Below are 14,700 nucleotides of genomic sequence, written 5' to 3' on the forward strand. Positions count from 1 at the left end.
TGTCATCCCAACTGACTGCAAAATGGGACTTGCTGTTCCTATCTGGAAAGGGAAGGGTGATCTCCTGGATTGCAGCAACTACAGGGGGATAACACTGCCCTCGGTGCCAGGTAAGGTCCTTGCTAGGGTCGTCTTCAATAGGATCAGTGATCACTGACTCAACCAACCAGCGACTGGAGCAGTCTGGTTTTATGCCTAAGAAGTCTACCATCGACCACATCCTGGCACTGAGGGTTCTCATGGAGTGAAACACAAATATCTTTGCAGCCTTTGTCAATTTTCGTAAAGCATTCGACTCAGTTGATTGAGCTGCCCTGTGGGACATCCTGAGACTTCATGGGATCCCCTCAAAGTTGCTGGATGTCATGGCCGGCCTGTACACTGGTACTGTGAGTGCTGTGCAGAGTGGAGGCAGACCCTCTGTGTTTTTCCCAGTTGATTCTGGGGTTCGTCAGGGGTGTGTTCTTGCTCCTGCTCTGTTCAGTGCTTGTATGGACTGGGTGTTGGACAAGGTCATGAGGTCCAGGGCCTGTAAGGCATCTGTTGGTGAAGAAAGATTCACCAATCTTGACTTTGCTGACGATATTGTGATCTTCGCGGAGTCAATGGAGACTCTGATCGGGGCTCTCAAGAGACTGAACGAGAAGTCTGAGTGTCTGGGCTTGTAAGTGTCCTGGATAAAAACCAAGATGCAGGCATTTAATGTCCTCTTGGGCACAGCCATTGTGTGTGGCGGTCCCAATATCTCTGCAAATGGACGAAGGTCCAAATCTTGAGAGACCTGGTGCTTCCTGTCTTGCTATATGGATGCTATTCCAGTGACCTGAGATGAAGGCTGGACTCCTTCGGTACGGTGTTGGTACTGGGAATCCTTGGGTATCGCTGGTTTGACTTTGTGTCAAATGAGTGGTTGCTCACGGAGTCCCGAATGAGGCACATTACCTGCATTGTGAGGGATCGTCAGATACAGTACTACGGCCATGTGGGACAATTCCCAGAGTGGCTAGACCAGGCCAAGGGGACACCCATGAAACACCTGGCTGCGGCAGATAGATGGTCATTTCCGGTGGGTAGGACTGGGCTGTGTGTCTTCTTGGGGGGTTACCAACCAGGATCCCAATCTGAATTGTCATGTGGTGGGTGTGACAACGCGCTGTACCAGTACATGCTCCCCAATCTGACCTGACCTGACCTGAACTAATTCTGGACTCTGTATTGGGACTTTATTCACTGTGTAACGCTTTGCCATTTCAGTCATTTCCTTGTGCCCTAAGCAGCTTGGTTCTCGGCCCTTTGGGTTTTTAGTCAGGGTTTTTGACAGAGCTTACCCCCCATTATTGGGCAACATTACAAAGTTTGTTTTTTTCTGGTGTTTCAGTTTCATGACACATCCTAGGATTCTTCAATGATAAAACATTCATCTTACTCATTTTTGATATTTATTGATTTGATTTGAAAGATGTCCAAACTCTAGTGCTGCCACTGCCCACTGGGGTCTGAGCTCAAATTTGCTTACTTTGTCTCTGTCAGAGAGGGTGATCTATCATTGACATCCATTTGTTAGTGCTGTGCGATTGATGCTGTCGTCACCTAGTTTTGTGACTGCACCTCACATATTAGTAAATGACATCTATACTATGTCATACATACATGCGAATATCCTGAGAGGGCCTGCCCTTATTCTGGTTGGTTCTCCCGCTGCTGGATGATTGGGCTCTGGCTGCTCCACGAACCTGCCTGGGAAGCAAAAGGCAGTTAGAAGTGGATGGTAAAGAATGCAAGCAATGAAGAAACCTGAGGTTCAGACACTCACCACTGGCTCCATTGTGTGAGCCTGTGCAAGTCAAATAAGCTGCCATTGAGCAAATGTACATTTAAAGTGGGGAACATAAAGATTTCATCTGTGACACTCTTTGAGGTTTATTTGATAGATATAATAATTAGCAGCTCAATATATTGTCAGTAAGAAAGAATTAAAGCTTAATGCAAATGGATGGAATATGCCACTTCTTATAGAGACCAAGGCTTTGACAGACAGAGAGCACTTGAGCATGGAGTCCTTCTGGTAGACTGATATGGGCTTTCTGTTACATAACATGAAGTGGCAGCATCTACTATCTAAAAAATAAACTTAAATTCATAATGTGTGAGAATATAAGAACTTTGGACTTACTTGCTAATAGATGGGTTGGGATTCTGTGATTCTGTAACTTCAGTATGAATGATTGCTATGCAAAACAAGAAATTAGACAAAAAAACACATTGTAGACAGTTGTAAGGTACAAAGAATCACAAAAAGCAGACGGAGTCCATCCTCTCAGTAGACCTTTATGTGTTAACCTTACTCTATGACTATAAAGTGAAATAATGTCTGTAGCTGCTAAGCAGGTAAGGCAGGATCAAGCATGAGTCAAACACGTACCAAATGAAATTTCTTAGTCCAAAAAAGTCCGTTTTAAAAATGGTTTAGTGCAAATTTAAGGCAAACAGTCCACACAAGAATAGAGAAAAGTCATTACACACGTAGAATAAAAGGCAAAAAACAACAAAAAAAGGTTTCTTCTTTAAATGTAACTTTTTCTTGTTAACCTGCAGTTGTTTTCAGTACTTGGGATGAGTTAATTTTCTATGCTTTACTTCACCTTCAGGACATTCCAAACGTGCAGCACTGCATGTTCAGTGGAGCACATTGTGTTAAATAAAACTGGGAAGGGTTACGGCATGGCAGGTCACAAACTGAGACTAATCTGTAGTCAGAGGGACAAGAAATAGTATATTCTATTTCAGTTAGCTCATGGGGGTTAGAACCTCCTATAGACTATGCACTAATATACAGTTGTGCTTGAAAGTTTGTGAACTCTTTAGGATTTTCTATATTTCTGCATAAATATGACCTAAAACATCATCAGATTTTCACTCAAGTCCTAAAAGTAGATAAAGAGAATCCAATTAAACAAATGAGACAAAAATATTATACTTGGTCATTTATTTATTGAGAAAAATGATCGAATATTACATATTTGTGAGTGGCAAAAGTATGTGAAGCTCTAGGATGATCAGTTAGTTTGAAGGTGAAATTCGAGTCAGGTGTTTCCATCAATGGGATGGCAATCAGGTGTGAGTGGGCACCCTGTGTTATATAAAGAACAGGATCTATCAAAGTCTGCTCTTCACAACACGTTTGTGGAAGTGTATCATGGCACGAACAAAGGAGATTTCTGAGGACATCACAAAAAGAGTTGTTGATGCTCATCAGGCTGAAAAAGGTTACAGAACCATCTCTAAAGAGTTTGGACTCCACCAATCCACAGTCAGACAGATTGTGTACAAATGGAGGAATTTCAAGACCAGTGTTACCCTCCCTAGGAGTGGTCGACCAACAAAGATCACTCCAAGAGCAAGGCGTGTAATAGTCGGTGAGGTCACAAAGGACCCCAGGGTAACTTCTAAGCAACTGAAGGCCTCTCTCACATTGGCTAATGTTCATGTTCATGAGTCCACCATCAGGAGAACACTGAACAACAATAGTGTGCATGGCAAGTTGCTGCTCTCCAAAAAAACATTGCTGCTCTGCTGCAGTTTACTAAAGATCACGTGGACAAACTAGAAGGCTATTGGAAGAAGGTTTTGTGGATGGATGAGACCAAAATAGAACTTTTTGGTTTAAATGAAAAGTGTTATGTATGGAGAAAGGAAAACACTGCATTCCAGCATACGAACCTTATCCCATCTGTGAAACATGGTGGTGGTAGTATCATGGTTTGGGCCTGTTTTGCTGCATCTGGGCCAGGACGGCTTGCCTTCATTGATGGAACAATGAATTCTGAATTATATCAGAGAATTCTAAAGGAAAATGTCAGGACATCTGTCCATGAACTGAATCTCAAGAGAAGGTGGGTCATGCAGCAAGACAACGACCCTAAGCACACAACTCGTTCTACTAAGGAATGGTTAAAGAAGAATAAAGTTCATGTTTTGGAATGGCCAAGTAAAAGTGCTGACCTTAATCCAATCGAAATGTTGTGGAAGGACCTGAAGTGAGCAGTTCATGTGAGGAAACTCACCAACATCCCAGAGTTGAAGCTGTTCTGTACGGAGGAATGGGCTAAAATTCCTCCAAGCCGGTGTGCAGGAATGATCAAAAGTTACCAGAAACGTTTAGTTGCAGTTATCGCTGCAAAGGGGAGTCACACCAGATACTGAAAGCAATGGTTCACATACTTTTGCCACTCACAAATATGTAATATTCGATCATTTTCCTTAATAAATAAATGACCAAGTATAATATTTTTGTCTCATTTGTATAACTGGTTTCTCTTTAGCTACTTTTAGGACTTAAGTGAAAATCTGATGATGTTTTAGGTCATATTTATGCAGAAATATAGAAAATTCTAAAGGGTTCACAAACTTTCAAGCACAACTGTATATGCAAACGTTTAACACAACTAAGATAAACTTCTATCAACTTAACATAACCTAAATAACTAGCAAATGGCTCTTACAATGACCCCTACACTTGACTTTAAAATCTTAAAAAGCTTTACAATAAAAGCAGAACCTGAGATCAAGAGATTAAATAGAATAAGTTACATGTTTTTCAAAAATGTGATCAGCAAAGACAGTTGGCCAAACTACAGGTGAGCAGGGAAGCATACAAAGCAATAGAACTAAAGGCTAAAATCTAAAGACTAGACATAACCTAACAACACACGAATCTTCAATACTAGTGTGCAACAGAAAGGATTAGGAGGTTTGAATTCCTTCATAGACTTGAAGGCCAATACTAGCGCACAAGCCAAAGGTTGTGCTCCCCTTTTATTTCTCCACAAATCCTATTGCTTAGTCTTGTGGGGCCACAAGTGGTTCTCAAATGAGAATGCAAGTCCTAAGGCAACCAGTTAAGAAGTGAGTAGTGAATAGCGTGCTGTTTAGGCTGCATGCACCCACCAGTGTTTCTCCAGTCCATGTGTTTTAAACTGCTGGCCGGGGTTTCAGGAGGAGAGCAAAAGATACTGAACAAAAGATTTGACGCTGAGAGAAAATCAAAAGCTAAAATTTCTGTCATCCATTCTGGAGCTTTGTAGCACCAGGTAACTGAAGCTTAATAATTAATTCGCCCGGGACGCCCCTGTACTTTATATTCAGAGGGAGCAGCCCTGGATGGTGCAATACCTCCCCCTAGACGTTAGTTGGCAGCCCCCCTAGGTTGGAGCAGTGCCTCGGTTTCCCACAGGGCTCCAAAGGAATTGGAAGTGGGTGCAGCCCTGTTGGGTCCCGCAGGCACCGCCAGGGGGTGCTGAGCTGGGACTCCTGAGCCCATATGGGCAGCGTATTCACCAGACCCGGAACTGTAGTTGGAACTCAGCAATGAAGCACCTGGAGCACTTCCGGGTGAACTATAAAAGGGTCCCGCAGCCACCATTCTGGGAGCCAGAATTGGGAGGAGGAGGAGGACGAGGTTACCTGGGAGGAGTGGTGGAGGAAGAAAAAGAGTGCTTTATTGTGTGTTTCATTTGGTGTTTGTGCTTGGGACTGTGTACTGCCTGTGGGACACGGGGAAGACGTGTGCCCACAGGTGAAGAAAAAAATAAATCTCTTTGTTTATTATACGTGTGCCTCCGTGTCCAGTCTGTGTTGGGTCGGGCGCCTATATAGGTCCTTTTTCACAAAATGTTGTAATGTGTGCAGTGACAGTGGATACAGGCAGGCACATGGAAAAGTAGACCCCCACAGCTACTGGGCTCCACACGTTTGAGAAGTGTCTCTGTCTGCTGTGATATCTTTCTGCTATTTTAACTGTTATATGACATACCAACAGCAAATGACGTTTAGATAAGCATTGTGGTTTATGGATATACAGCAAGCTAAAATACTGCACCTATATTGTTTTGACATGTTTGCATTTCCAGTTTAGACAGTAATGTTATACAAACTGGATTCCAAAAAAGTTGGGACACTAAACAAATTGTGAATAAAAACTGAATGCAATGATGTGGAGATGGAAAATGTCAATATTTTATTTGTAATAGAACGTAGATGACAGATCAAACGTTTAATCCGAGTAAATGTATCATTTTAAAGGAAAAATATGTTGATTCAAAATTTCACGGTGTCAACAAATCCCAAAAGAGTTGGGACAAGTAGCAAAAAGAGGCTGGAAAAAGTAAATTTGAGCATAACGAAGAGCTGGAAGACCCATTAACACTAATTAGGTCAATTGGCAACATGATTGGGTATAAAAAGAGCTTCTCAGAGTGGCGGTGTCTCTCAGAAGCCAAGATGGGTAGAGGATCACCAATTCCCACAATGTTGCGCAGAAAGATAGTGGAGCAATATCAGAAAGGTGTTACCCAGCGAAAAATTGCAAAGACTTTGCATCTATCATCATCAACTGTGCATAACATCATCCGAAGATTCAGAGAATCTGGAACAATCTCTGTGCGTAAGGGTCAAGGCCGTAAAACCATACTGGATGCCCGTGACCTCCGGGCCCTTAAACGACACTACACCACAAACAGGAATGCTACTGTAAAGGAAATCACAGAATGGGCTCAGGAATACTTCCAGAAACCATTGTCAGTGAACACAATCCACCGTGCCATCCGCTGTTGCCAGCTAAAACTCTACAGTGCAAAGAAGAAGCCATTTCTAAGCAAGATCCACAAGCTCAGGCATTGCCACTGGGCCAAGGATCATTTAAAATGGAGTGTGGCAAAATGGAAGACTGTTCTGTGGTCAGACGAGTCACGATTCGAAGTTCTTTTTGGAAATCTGGGACACAATGTCATCCGGACCAAAGAGGACAAGGACAACCCAAGTTGTTATCAATGCTCAGTTCAGAAGCCTGCATCTCTGATGGTATGGGGTTGCATGAGTGCGTGTGGCATGGGCAGCTTGCATGTCTGGAAAGGCACCATCAATGCAGAAAAATATATTCAGGTTCTAGAACAACATATGCTCCCATCCAGATGTCATCTCTTTCAGGGAAGACCCTGCATTTTTCAACAAGATAATGCCAGACCACATTCTGCATCAATCACAACATCATGGCTGCCTAGGAGAAGGATCCGGGTAATGAAATGGCCAGTCTGCAGTCCAGATCTTTCACCTATAGGGAACATTTGGCGCATCATAAAGAGGAAGGTGCGACAAAGAAGGCCCAAGACGATTGAACAGTTAGAGGCCTGTATTAGACAAGAATGGGAGAGCATTCCTATTTCTAAACTTGAGAAACTGGTCTCCTCGGTCCCCAGACGTCTGTTGAGTGTTGTAAGAAGAAGGGGAGATGCCACACAGTGGTGAAAATGGCCTTGTCCCAACTTTTTTGGGATTTGTTGACACCATGAAATTCTGAATCAACATATTTTTCCCTTAAAATGATACATTTTCTCAGTTTAAACTTTTGTTCCGTGATTTATGTTCTATTCTGAATAAAATATTAGAAGTTCATTCAGTTTTTATTCACGATTTGTATAGTGTCCCAACTTTTTTGGAATCCGGTTTGTATTTCTTTAATTATTCATTTAGCTGTGCAGTCAGAAGGTGGATGTTGCACTGCCTCATCTGGACTTTTACTGGTGTTGTTAGGCAGAGTTGTTGATTTGGGTGTTTTGAGTTCTGAAATCTGCATCTCCTGCCGCTCATCGCTATCAGCTCACTTATTGACAGTCTTTTTGACAGAGTATTACACACCATTTACTTCAAATGCATGTTTTGCGGTTCATATTTTCATGAATGTAGCTGTCAACTCTTTCCAGCTTACATTGACTCATTCTCTATTGATGTAGCTGTGAACAACAGAGGGCACACACGGCACCTGCGAGAAACGTATCATTCACATTTACCATTCGTCTATTGATGTCCTCAAATACCATAATTTGATATGACATAAAGGTTTTTCCCTCGCAACAGGTTGTGTTTATTTTGAAAATATGCAATGTGCTCTCAGTACATGTAACACACATATATAAGTCTAATAGAGTTTTTCTTAGGAGACTTTTTGACTGTAGACAGTTCATCATAATCAGAAGCTTGCTGTCTGTCAGACCAGATTAATGAGAGTACCTCTGATCCTTGCCATTCAAAATCACCGCCCTTACTTTGAGGCGTTTTTATTGGTTTAGAAATGTGACACTTAATGAGCTGTCTAACTGTTCCCACCCTTTTTTAAGCAAATGTCACTCATTATTGTCTCCAGATATGTATACATCAGGCTTCAGCGAGACTAACCATTTCCTGACTGTCAAACAAAGCTACTGGATAGGTGGGGATCAGGTTAGGGTTATGCAGCCAAAGTGAAGAGAGCAGCCAAAGCTGGAGCCTACACTCATGCCTGATTCCAGATTCATGCAGCATGTGCTACTACTCTATAAATGTAAAGAATTATTATTATTATTTATTATTACTCTAGTGAACTTTGCACCCCACCATGACATGTGGAGGACATCTTAACTGAGTCTTGCTCTTTCTTTCTCCTTCTTTAATGCCTACCCTTGGTCATCTTGATGGTGCCCCCTGCTAATGCCTGGTATAGCATTGACTGATAGCCAGGCATCTCAGAAGCAAGGCAGTACTGGAGAACACTTCCATACTGCAGATGAGAGGAATGGACTAATGAACTAAGTGAAGATATCATTTAAAGAAAGCTATTTTGTAGTGCTATTCAAGCCTATCTATCTATCTATCTATCTATCTATCTATCTATCTATCTATCTATCTATCTATCTATCTATCTATCTATCTATCTATCTATCTATCTATCTATCTATCTATCTATCTATCTATCAATCATATAGTGCCTTTCAAATCTATCTATCTATCTATCTATCTATCTATCTATCTATCTATCTATCTATCTATCTATCTATCTATCATATAGTGCTTTTCAAATCTATCTATCTATCTATCTATCTATCTATCTATCTATCTATCATATAGTGCTTTTCATATCTATCTATCTATCTATCTATCTATCTATCTAATAGTGCTTTTCATATCTATCTATCTATCATATAGTGCCTTTCATATCTATCTATCTATCTATCTATCTATCTATCTATCATATAGTGCTTTTCATATCTATCTATCTATCTATCTATCTATCTATCTATCTATCTATCTATCTATCTATCTATCATATAGTGCTTTTCATATCTATCTATCTATCTATCTATCTATCTATCTATCTATCTATCTATCTTGTCTTGCTGTTTCTCTGTGTGTCGATTGCTTTGGTCTGGAGTGGAAGTGGCCTTTGTGCTAGCAGGAGAGTGAGTTGAGTTTAGCTTTTTCTTTTTTCCATTTTTTTCTTTTATTTCTTTTTTCTAGTCATTTCTCTTAATTCTTATCTGTGTTATTTATATATAGTCATTATTTCAAGTTTATTTAGTGGTTTTTTTAAAAAGAAGTGGCTAGGATGGCTGTGTCCCGAGGGATACAGCCAGGCCTTTTGCCACATGGCTTTGAAAAACTTAGCAGAAGAAATGGCATCAAATTGATTGTTGATCCAGTAGTTTCAGTAGAGAAGTGTGTTACTGAAATTGGAAAAATAATTGGATGTAAAAACATTATCTCTGCTTCAAGAATGAATAAGGCTGTCGTGATATTTCTAAATGAAGAGGCCTTAGTTCACCAACTGGTTCAGGAAGGCCTAGTCATTAATGGAACCCTCATTTCTGTTTTGCCGCTTTCAACTCCTGCAAAGAGGATTATAATCTCTAATATTCCTCCTTTCTTGAAGAATGAACTGCTACGTAATGAATTGCGCAGGTATGGCGAGATTATTTCTGACATTACTATGATTCCTTTGGGGTGTAAACAGCCAGAATTAAAACATGTGGTCTCATTTAGGAGACAGGTTTTTATGCTCCTCAACAGAGGTTACAGTGAGTTAGATGTTGCTCTGAAGTTCAAAGTAGATGGATGTGACTATATTGTGTTTATATCTTCTGATTCAATGAAATGTTTTAAATGTGGCCGTGCAGGGCACAAAGCAGTTGACTGTAAAAGAGCTGATGGTAGTCATGCTATGGGAGGAAACATAAATGCAGTGAGCGAGTCAGATTTAGAGGATGAGTCTGAGGACTCCGACTCCGATGCTGAAGATCAGCAGATTGTTATCTGTGAGGTATCCACAGGTACTCTTAGCTCAACTGTAGGAAGTTCTGATAATCAGATACCCAGTTGTAGCTCCACAGTTGAAAGGAGTGAAATAAAGAAAGCTGAGATAAAAATGCCTGAAGTGGATGGATCGGCCGAGGCCGAGTTGAAGTCCTCTACTGTGAATATAAATCAGGATGAAGAAAAGGGCCAAGCTAAGGCCGAGGTTATGCAGCCTGTCATTGAAACGACACCAACTGAGGTGGATGACATTGAAGGTCTGAATGCTGACGCTGCTACCTGTGAGCCATCTAAGGTGGATGAGCAGGCCGAGGCCAGTCCTGAGTCCACAGTCCACAGTGAAACTGCTTGCCCTCTCTTAAATGTCAAAGCTGTGGCAGAAACTGAACCAGGCACTAATTCAGGCAGTGCAGTTAGGGAAGAAAAAGCTGGAATTGTTGAGGAAATGAATGTTGAAGAAGAATGGACGACACTCCCCAGAAAGAGGAAAGAAACCTCAGATGGTGGAGTAGGAGCCAAGAGAAGTAACAAAATGAACCTGACAGAGGGGGCTGACGTGTCTTTAAAGAATCGTCTTCTAAGTACCAGAGAGGTGACAATTAGCCCAGAGTGTGAGGGGAGTCAGCAGGGTGGTGAGGACAGTGACTCTTGTATGTCAAGTGACAATTTAACTGGCACTCTTGGAAAAACGATACAGCACTGAAAGCATTCTGAGCTTTCTGGATTTTCTTGAAGGCAAAAGGAAGGTGAATGTGTAGAACATTTTCCTGACCTGGAACTTTTGGTTTCAGCCAAGCGAGTTATGCAATGCTGTTCCTTTGGGAATGGAAAGAAAAGAATTTAATCGGTTAAAGAATGTTATCAGCAAAGTTAGAAAGTCTCTCACCTCCAGCACATAATGGCTCCACACCAGCTCCTCTCTGTTTCATTAGTTAAAGTTCTTCTTGTCATTGCTGCTCCGTTTCTTTTCTTTCTAATGCCTGTTTTCTCTTTGGGCTCTTTGAACGTTAACGGCTGCAGAGACTCCTTAAAGAGAGCCGTACTTTTTCAATATTTGGAACAGAAAAAACTAGATGTTACTTTTCTTCAAGAAACTCATACTGACCCAATGAATGAGTCGGAGTGGCAGAGGGACTGGAGTGGGACATCGATTCTGAGCCACGGCTCCAGTGCCAGCACAGGGGTGGCAGTGCTCTTCAGTAAGGCGTTTCTCCCGGAGTCCATTGACTGTTTTGAGCAAATTAAAGGTCGTCTCATGAAGGTTGTTGTGCGTATTCAGGGGAAAAACATTATTTTCTTAAATGTCTACGCTCCAAATGAAGGCAAAGAGAGAGTTTCTTTTTTTCTTTTGTTAAAAGACGTGCTAGCTGAGTGCAGTTCAGAGGACGCGTGTTCTTAGCTGGCGATTTTAATTGCACTGAAAATGCAGAGATGGACAGGAATGGGCTGAGCCTCACCCGGGTCAGTCAAGGTGTTGCAGTCGGTCCTTCATCAGCAAGAACTTGTGGATGTGTGGAGAGAGTCGAACCCGACAGCAAGACAGTACACATGGCTCAAGGCCTCCAGTGGCATGTTATCCATGGCAAGGCTGGACAGGATTTATACCTTACGGCACAATCTGAACCTCATTTTGGGCTCTTGTCTTCTGCCCACAGGGTTTTCAGACCATAGTTTAGCTCTCACTCGTTTCTCTTTGGGGTCTGAGCGTAATTTTAAATCTTTCTGGCATTTTAATACTAAACTTCTTAAAGACTCTCTATTTCTTCAACACTTTCGTCTCTTTTGGGACAAATGGAGACTCAGCAAAAATGAATTCTCATCTCTGAAGCAATGGTGGGACGTCTCCAAGGTCCAAATTAAACTCTTTTGCCAGTTTTATTCTGAACATTCTTCTAGAAAGGTCACCATGGCCATTAAAGAACTGGAAGAGGACATTGGGATAATTCAAACCAAACTGGAAACCGGTTTTAATGCCAATTTGCTTGAGTCTCTAAAAGACAAAAAAGATTCTCTGAGGTCCCTGCTGGATGAACAGGTGAAGGGCGCCATTGTCAGGGGGAGATTCCAGAATATTTCCCAAATAGACGCCCCTACGCAGTTTTTCTTTTCATTGGAGAAGAAGGTTGCTCAGGCAAAAATCATTCACTGTCTGAAAACTGCAGATGGGACTGAAATGACGGAGACCGAGGAGATCCGGGAATTTGCCTTCAAATTTTACAAAGACTTATTCTCTGCAGAAACAGTGGACTTGTCTTCAAACACAGAAATTTTCTTTAATGACCTACCACAGCTGACTCCATCCACCAAGGAAGAACTCGACCTGCCACTATCGCTGGAGGAGCTCACTAGAGCTCTTGGGAGTTTAAATCAGAACAAAGCCCCTGGGATCGATGGACTTCCCGTCGAATTCTACAAGTCCTTTTGGGATATCATGGGTAAGGACTTCCTGACTGTGTTTGTGGAGAGCATCAGGGATAAAGAACTTCCGGTGAGTTGTCGGAGAGCAGTATTGACTCTTTTACCAAAAAAAGGGGATCTCTGCAACATTAAAACTGGCGACGGTCAGCCTGCTTGCTCAGACTATAAAATCTTTTCTAAAGCGCTGGCTCTTCGTCTGAGGACTGTCATGAACTGCTTGGTGGCCTTGATCAATCATACTGTGTCCCTGAACGATGCATTTTTGATAACATTTTCTTTGTGCGGGATTTGGTATCTGCCTCTGAGATTTTTGGTTTTAAGGCGGTCTCATCTCACTGGATCAAGAGAAGGCCTTTGACGGGTAGACCACCAGTATTTATTTAAAGTTCTAGAAAGGTTTGGTTTTGGTGAGACCTTTCTAGGATATATTAAATTAATGTACACAAATGTGTTTAGTGTTTTAAAAATTAATGGAGGGTTGGGAGCCCCATTTTCTGTTACAAGGGGCATTCGTCAGGGGTGTGCACTCTCCGGTATGCTATACTCGCTGTCCATAGAGCCCCTGCTCCACAGACTTCGCCAATTACTTCACGGCCTGTCATTGCCTGTGTGTCCCACTGCATCTTTTAAGGTGGTGGCATATGCTGACGATGTCACAGTTGTCATCACTGAACCTGACGATGTTGTCCTGCTGCAGGACTGTTTACAGGTGTTTCAAACGGTGTCATCTGCCAGGGTCAACTGGTCCAAATGTAATGCCTTTCTGATGGGCAACTGGGACTGTCCTCCCCCAAACCTCCCAAGTGGTTTAACATGGAACTCTAAGGTATTTAAACATCTGGGAATTTACATTGGGAAGTCTGGAGCCACAGCTGATAACTGGGAAGGTTTAATTGACCAAATTCAGGGGAGACTGAACAAATGGAAATGGGTGGTGCCAAGCTCTCTTTTCGGGGTAGGGTGCTTATTATTAATAATTTAATTGCTTCAATGCTTTGGCATAAATTTAGGTGTGCAGATCCTCCAGTTTGGCTGTTAAAAGAAATTCAGGGGATATTACTGGATTTTTTTTGGGACAAACTTCATTGGGTGAAACGCAGTGTGATACATCTGCCTGTGGATGAAGGTGGTCAGGGCTTGGTGGACATTCTGAGTAGAATTGAAGCTTTTAGGCTGACAGATTTACAGCGTCTCTTGTATGCCCCTCAGCCTTTACTGTGGAGGAGTTTAGCATTCGCTTTTTCACAGGGTCGGAAATCTTAATTTTGATTGGCAACTCTTTTAATTGATGTCAAGCGATTGGCTATCTGTGCTGCCCACCTTTTACAACATGTTATTGATTTGGCACACCAAAACGAACAGAGTGGGAATTAATGTGGAGTCAGTCTTCTGGTTACTTGAAGAACCGGTAATATGGAATCCAGTCTTGGAGTTTGACTCGGTCAGTTTAAACTCACTGCTAATGAACAAAGGCTTTACCAAAGTAGCCAACTTTATTGATCCAGTCAGCAACCAGTGGAAGTCTGGGGAAGCTGTGGCACGTGAGCTCGGGATTAGGTCTGTCCGTCTTGGGGGGTCGATAATCAACAAACTTAAAGTCTCTTTAGTGCAATTGGGTGCAGGTCCTCTGTGTGAGGATTATATCTCAGGAGATCTCATAAAAGAGGCAGAACCTCCTGAATGTGAAATTACAATTAAACCAAATGTAAAAGATTTTATCAGTTCTAATAACTCCATTTTAACAATTAATCACATAAATGGAATTTCTTTCCAAAATTTGTCAAAAAAAGAATTGTATGACTGGTGTCTTAAAGTGTCCCATTTTATTCATTTGAAAGACATGACTGATACCCTGTGGAGGAACACTCTGTGTCTGCATGACACGACATCTCCAGCATGGAGGACTTTATATAAACCGCCAATTGAGAAAAGAGTTGGTGACCTGCAGTGGAGGATTCTACATGTGGCAGTAGCCACCAATTCATTTTTAAAAACCATTGGTGCCAGCACAACAGATCAGTGTCCATTCTGCCTTCAAAAAGAAACAGTTTATCATTTATTTCTGTATTGTACCAGATTACAACCACTGCTGCATTTTCTTGATTTATTGTTGATGGATTTGGGAATTATATTTAATAACCTCATTTATATTTTTGGAATGCG

At 41.7% G+C, this 14,700-nt stretch overlaps 1 protein-coding gene across 1 annotated transcript in view; it reads right to left on the reverse strand.

Annotated features, from left to right (window-relative positions):
• LOC120517918 overlaps positions 1-14,700 on the reverse strand; it is a 60,554-nt gene that overhangs the window by 6,311 nt on the left and 39,543 nt on the right. Inside the window, exons 6-7 of the mRNA XM_039740429.1 lie at positions 2,174-2,228; positions 1,651-1,737 (exon numbers count right to left, since the gene is read on the reverse strand). Of these exons, the coding sequence (XP_039596363.1) occupies positions 1,651-1,737; positions 2,174-2,228 (142 nt within the window). The remainder of the gene's footprint in view (positions 1-1,650; positions 1,738-2,173; positions 2,229-14,700) is intronic.

The sequence above is a fragment of the Polypterus senegalus genome, chromosome 17, assembly GCF_016835505.1.
Source record: "Polypterus senegalus isolate Bchr_013 chromosome 17, ASM1683550v1, whole genome shotgun sequence".
In the NCBI taxonomy this organism is placed as follows: domain Eukaryota; kingdom Metazoa; phylum Chordata; class Cladistia; order Polypteriformes; family Polypteridae; genus Polypterus; species Polypterus senegalus.